At 48.3% G+C, this 6,815-nt stretch overlaps 1 protein-coding gene across 1 annotated transcript in view; it reads right to left on the bottom strand.

The window, feature by feature from the left end:
* Positions 1-351: 351 nt before the first annotated feature.
* Morn5 (MORN repeat containing 5) overlaps positions 352-6,815 on the bottom strand; it is a 31,452-nt gene continuing 24,988 nt past the window's right edge. Inside the window, exon 5 of the mRNA XM_021194029.1 lies at positions 352-556. Within this exon, the coding sequence (XP_021049688.1) occupies positions 483-556 (74 nt within the window). The 3' untranslated portion in view covers positions 352-482. The remainder of the gene's footprint in view (positions 557-6,815) is intronic.

Here is a 6,815-nt window from a genome sequence, read left to right as displayed (position 1 = left end):
ACCCAGGTAGATACAGATCCAGAGGGGAAGGCGGTCCTGGGGAAGGGGCCAGTGGGGGGGGGGGCTGCTGAGACCTAGTGAGCCACCCAGCGAGTGCCACTTCTCTGAGCCACAGATCCCCATATGCAGAAGACTGTCACCACTTAGTTGCTCTTTCAGTAAGACATACGTGTCATGAGCTGAGGGTGCTTGAGCTTCCCGTGCATAAGAAGTAATTGGGGATGCACTTGCCAAGCCCCATTTCCAGACATTCTGACTGGCAAGTCTGGGCTTGGACCCAGGTCTACCAAGGTGGCACTGAAGCAGGTGAAATGGGTACATCTTCTGAGACATTCTTCTAAAGCACTCACCTTTGGGGCTGTTCAGTGCAGAAAACCTTTATTCTGAAACCCAAGTCGAAGCTAGGACTACAGCCAGGTTCCCAGGCCAGCAGTGGGCAGAAGGAAGTCCCTGGCGAGATGCTGAGGCAGATGTGCTCACGGCTAGGACTTCTGTGTGGGCATTGGCAACCAGCCCTTGCGACAGGTCCTGATGATCCACTCATGTTCGTCATCATCTGTGGGGAGAGAAGCCAGTTACCCCTGGTATTCACTAGGACCTGCCCAGCCTGGGGATCTTGGGGCCTGCAGTGCCTTCCAGCACAGACTGCTGGGCCAGGAGGTTGTTTAGCTCTGAATGGCTGGATCAGACCTTTCTGTTGTTATAGCATCCCTCAGCAGAGTGGCTAGGCACAGGAGCACTGACCTCTGAGTTAGAGAAGAGTTCATGGTGTGAAGGTGGGGCTGAGGAAGATAGCCAGAGCATTTGGCTTAATCCTGACAGGCAGAGTGACAGCCTTACACATTCAGACATTCATCTGCTGACATACCATGAGTAGCAGTCCCGCTGCACTGGGTTAGACCTTAGCACAAAGTACCAGGATCCAGAGCCACGGGTACGAAGTGAGGGATGCAAAGGAAGAATACAGTGATGCTGGCATTATCCTCTCCCTGAACTCCATCCCCATGACCTCTACACAAGTGAGTCTTTCCCACCGCTGGGAAGATGAACAGAGGCTCACGAGGGGTCTCACCACTTGTGCCCAACCTCTGGGTTAGCATGTGGGAGGGCCCAGGAGGATCTGAGCCCATGCTGCTGCTTTTCCAAGCCTCACAGTTGACTAAGCCCCAATCTTCAGTGCATAGAGCAGTACCCCCACTTCTCTGTCAGGGACCCTCTAGGGAATCTTGTTTCATTTTCCTGTCTTCTTTCTTTCTCCTCTACACACATATCCAGATCCAGCCCCTCCCCCACCACAACAGGAACCCACTCTAATGGCAGGGCAGGCACCCCTAAAAATGCATGTAGTTCTATAAAATCTGCCCTCTTGTTTTGTGTGCAAATGTGTTTTTAATTTACGAGAATGGCATTGCGCTGTGAGCCACATTGTGTGGGACGTCTTTTGCTCTGCTGTACGGTTCACTTTTCCTGTTCTTTGCTTCTTACCCATGCCTCATGTTTCATAGCTGGCTGCACCTAAGGCTGACTCTGCCCTCCTTGTTGCTTCTAACTTCTCCAAACCAGGAACAGCGGAACAACACTGGGACAGTTCTGGGGCTCCTGCCTTTGTGGACACATGGGAGAACTTGCCTGGGTTTTGTTCTGAGGGGAGCATCATGGGAAAGCATGGATTTTACTCGCCTGTGCTCCCACCAACCACCTTATTGCCTGCCCTTCTTTGTCCCCCGGTCCTTCTGTTCCATCCCTGTTCTCTGGCTGGCTACCTCTAGGCTACAGAGATAGAGGTGTTTTCTCCTTACCTCTCTCTAACCCACTGCCTCAGGTAGGAGGAAGGGACTCCCCATTCTCTTTAGATGATAAAGGCTAGAACCTAGGGACCAAGGGGAGTCCCTGAAAGCTGCAAAGCAGATGGCTAGTAAAAACCTTCTCTAGCCTAGGGACCTGCCTCCCATAAAAAGCACCAGATCCACTGCGAGAAGAGGTCTGTGAATAGTTGGATGTGCCACACAAGCCCTGCATCTCATTGGGTCTGTAACGATCCAGCAGGGGTGGGAAGATCATGCATATGCACAGAACTTGTCTCTGGCCTGTGGACTCTGCAAGGTCATCAGGAGCCGCAGCCTGACTTCTCACCCCAGGGCAGAACTGATGATGCAGGGGCCAGGGCTGCTTCCAGAGTGGCTATCCCCATCTACCCTCCTCATTTCTTTGCATGTGACTCAAGACAAAAAGCTTGCTGTTGAACATGCGCGTAAAGCAGCCAGTGGCCTCATCTTCTCCTAGCTGGCTGACTGATTGTCCTAGCTGAGACTGGCAACCCAAGGGTATGTGGTGGGGTGCTATGCTGATGTGTCAGCACACAAGGAGTTAATCGCTGGTGGAGCCCACTTTCGCCACACTGTGAGCAGCCTGGTTGATAATTACAGTTCTGAAGTCTCCAGGCTATTGGAATCAGTGCAGCTGCAGCCTCTTCAGCGGTAACCCCTGAAACCAGACAAACTGGGTGTATTGTGCTGAACCAGTCCTCGGGCCCCTCCCTGATGGTTACAAATTGACAGCAATGGACTTAACAGCCCTGTTCACTCTCTACCTGGCTGCAGAGCCACCAATTTGAATCACAGATGCCTTCTCTCGGGCAGCTGCTCCTCCACCCTCCCTCCACCTCCTGGCCCCTCCTCGCTGGCCCTGCCACGCCAGGGTGAGGCTGCCGGAGCACATTTCATCAATATTTAAAATGGAATTAAACCTGTAGCTTTGATTAATGCCTCCTGGAGCCCGAGAGTAGTGATTACTATTTTGCAAATTGCGATTGTTGGAATATGTTAATATGATTGTCTGAGAACATCTTCACCTTCTTGGGTAATTTTCCTCCTTTTTTTGGCAGGAGGGGAGGAGGAGGGGAGGAAAGCAAAAAAAGATGGGGAGAACACCCCCCACGAACTCTTTAATCAATTGTAAACGATCAGCCTTGGCAGAGGGAGGTGGGGGTAGGAGGGGGGAGGGAAGACTTCTGTGTGTGTGCATTTAGCAGCATCCTAAGGTTCTGAATCTTGTTGGCCTGGCAATGCTACTCTGGGACACTATCCTAAGGAAGTCATCTAGTTGTCTCCATGCTCTTTAGAATCAAGAGAACAGAAAATGATGTCTGTTTCTAAACTTGGGAATGGTTACTTTGCTCTTCATTCATTCATTCATTCATTCATTCAACAAATGATTGCTTAGGACTGTACATACCAGCAACCTACTGGCCTGGGGAGGAGGGCAGCGGGCTCTCACTGTAAGCCATGGGGAGGGGGTATTTAGCAGCCAGCAGAAATGACAGTTGTGAAATGTGTATGACAACAGAGGAAATGCTTTTGATGAGATAATAAGCCAGAATAAACGAGATGATGTGAAAACAACAAAACACGCCCCCCCAACAACAACCACAACCATCTGTGGACTTTCATAGATAGGATGCCCCGTGTACAATTGTGACTCAAAGGAAAATTACAGGTGATAAAGTGAATTGTGGCAAGTCAGACGTGGGTGAGGGGGCTTTCCCTTCTCAGTCTCGCTGTTCCCCACATCTTCTGTCTTTTATGGGTATTGATCACAGAAGAATTTTTAAATAATCCTTGGCTTTTTTTTTTTTTTTTTGTCCTGCCCTGCAGTGCAATGTCTTGGTGCTTTTTATGTGTTTTGCTCATTGAAATAGAAGATTTCTAGGTTCCTAAAAATACTAATGTTCTTATACTCCTAAAAAGCAAAACAAACCAAAAACCACTAGCATATAAATATCGGCAAAAATGCCCAAAGATCTAAATGGGTGTCCTGCCCTCGTGCAGAGCGACTGTCTCCTAAAGGGAAGGAGATGAAAACTTTGCAGTGGAGAAACCCAGCCTCAGCCAGGAAATCAAGGTTCACCACCTCCCCTCCCAGTACCAGGGAAACCCCAGGGAGACTGTTCCGTCCCCTTGTTATGGATGAAAACAGTTCTTCGCCTCTACAGTCTTCTTCCCCAAACCCTACATCCCACTCTAATCATAAAAGAAACATCTAAACGTCCTGAATCAAGGAACAGCCTACAAAATAGCTGACCAGAGCTGCTTATAACTGTCACCCCAAACAAGGGTGACAATCTGCGCCTGGGGTGTAGCCTAGTGGTAGAAGCCCAGTTTCTAGCTCTGAAAAACAAAACAAAACAAAACAAAAGTAGAAATCCTTGCCGGGCATGGTGGCACATCCTAGCACTTAGGCAGCAGAGGTAAGCGGATCTCTGTGAGAATGAGTCTAGCCTGGGCTTATAGTGAATTCTGGACCAGCCAGGGCTACACAATGAGACCCAGTCTCAAACCAACCAAACAAAACACGCTAAATAAAAAAGAAAAGCCGGAGCAACGGTCACACCTAAGACGACATAACTACACATCATGTGATGTCCTAGAAGAGATCCTGGAACAGAAAGTGGGCGCTGAGGAAAGAAAGGGATTCAAATACACAATGGGCTTTTAGTTACACTAGTTCACCAACATTAAGACCAATATGAGTTCACTAATTCGGCAAGGGTACCACACAACAGTGGCAAGGAGTGAAAGAAGTGGGCATGGGCATGCGGAGAAGTGCTGTAGGATCCTCACAGTGGTTCTGTGGCTATAACTGCTCTAAAATAAACGACTTTTTTTTCTTTTCTTTTCTTTTTTTTTTTTTTTTTTTTGGAGAGGGTTTCTCTGTATAGCCCTGGCTGTCCTGGAACTCACTTTGTAGACCAGGCTGGCCTCGAACTCAGAAATCTGCCTGCCTCTGCCTCCTGAGTGCTGGGATTATTGGTGTGTGCCACCATGCCTGGCCATAAATGACTTTTTTAAATGCATGAAAATCCAATGTGCTCTTTGCAGACCAGACATCATGCTCTCCAAGAGAAACCAAAGCCAGTTGCCTAAGCAAAAGCATTTGGGTCACAATCCCTTTGGAGGCCATGTAACAGATGTCCTGCATATCAGGTATTTTCATTATGATTCATAACAGTAGCAAAATTACAGTTATAAAGTAGCAATGAAAATGATTTTATGGCTGGGGTCAACACAGCATAAGGAACCATATTAAAGAGCTGTAGCATTGGGAAGGTTGAGAACCACTGGCTTAGCGCTAAGCTCTCAGTGAGAGATCACTGCACCCAGCATATATAGGTGGCCAGTAAGTGCTTTGCCAGATGAATCTGAATAAACCCTTTTCATTCTGATTTGTGCCAGGAGTGTGAAGCAAGAGAATACAGAAATTCCCGGCTAGCCTGGGCTACATGATGTTCTGAAAGAAAAGGCCAGGATACAGCTGAGTGGTAGAACAATTCCCTGATAGACACAAGAACTTATATTCTGTCTTCAACAGAAATAAAGACTCAAGGAAGGCCTAAATGAGATAATACCAAAGTGTGGGTACTTTAAACTTTGGCATCTCATTATTCCTTTTAATACAAAGGACTGTTGATATAAGTGTGATGCTCTGAGAATTCTTTCAGGAAACATTAAGTTCCTTTAGTGGAAGGCTGTGGGGCTGGAAAAGGGCCTATGGATTTACTTGTCCAGAGACAAGGGGTCTCATGACCAGTGTGGGCTGGGCCCCCCTGCCTCTCAGGCCCTGTCTGGATGACAATCTTCCCTGGTGAGGAAGCCAAGGTCATGGTTGCTCCAAACAGATTGGAGCAGCCATATCATCAGGGCCTAGCATCGATCCAGCACATTTAAAGCACTTAGTAATACCTGCATGGTGAACTAATGAATAAAGAAATGTAAACTTGGGGACATAAAAGTAACAGATTTACTCTCTGGGACTGAGATCAAAAGAGAAGAATATCCTCTCCTCCTTGAGCAAAGTAAGCTTCTCAGAGAGGAGGGAGGCGTGCCAAGTGCAGGTCCAAGGCTGCCAGCTGTGGCTGCCTTGTGTCCTGAGGCCCTAGGCTGGGTACCTTACCACCTGGCCTTGGATCATACCTGAGGACTAACCACTTTCAGGAAGCTCTAAGCCTGCTGGCCCATGGCCTGCCTCTCAGCAAAGATGGAGAAGGGCCAGCCTGCAAAGACCAGATCAGGGCCAGGCCTGCCAGGCTGTGCCCAGGTCACAGAAGGTGGCAGTAGTTCAGTGTGTAGGTCACATGACATTGAGGGAAGACAGAGGTCTCAGGAGGGCTGCAGGAAAACAGTTACCTCCCGGGGCGGCTACCAGGAAGGAAGCAGTATGGTGGCATGCTGGCTAAGAGTGCAGCTTTTGAGGGCTGGAGACAGTGCAGTGGGCAAAGTGCTTGCTCCCCAGGTATGGAGACTGGAGGTGCCTGTGTGAGCCTAGGGTGGACAGCTATGAGGCTTGCTAGCTATGCTGTTTAGTTTGCTGGCCAGCTCCCAGCTCAATGAGAGACACTTTTTCAAAAACAATAAGTTTAAGAGCAGTAGTGTAAGGTAACTGAAGTTGATCTCTGGCCTCCATATCTGCCACACACAAGAAAGTGCACCCAAACACACACACATACAATACACACCTACAACACACATGGTGTAGCTTTGGGGCTCTGTGCCACTACTTTGGGCAAGATTTTTTTTTTTTTACAGCTCTTTCATTTTATTGATATTAGTGATTTTATGTTCAAGTCACTCCTGTATCTTTTTTTTATTATTATTTTCTTTATTTACATTTCAAATGCTATCCCCGAAAGTTTCCTATACCCCTCCCCCAACCCCTGCTCCCCTACCCACCCACTCCCACTACTTGGCCCAGGCCTTGCCTTGTGCTGCATCATATAAAGTTTGCAAGACCAAGGGGCCTCTCTTCCCAATGATGGCCGA

Source organism: Mus pahari, chromosome 3 (genome assembly GCF_900095145.1).
Source record: "Mus pahari chromosome 3, PAHARI_EIJ_v1.1, whole genome shotgun sequence".
NCBI lineage: Eukaryota > Metazoa > Chordata > Mammalia > Rodentia > Muridae > Mus > Mus pahari.
The sequence above is the reverse complement of the archived record's forward strand: the minus strand, read 5'-3'. Positions and strand labels throughout refer to the sequence as shown.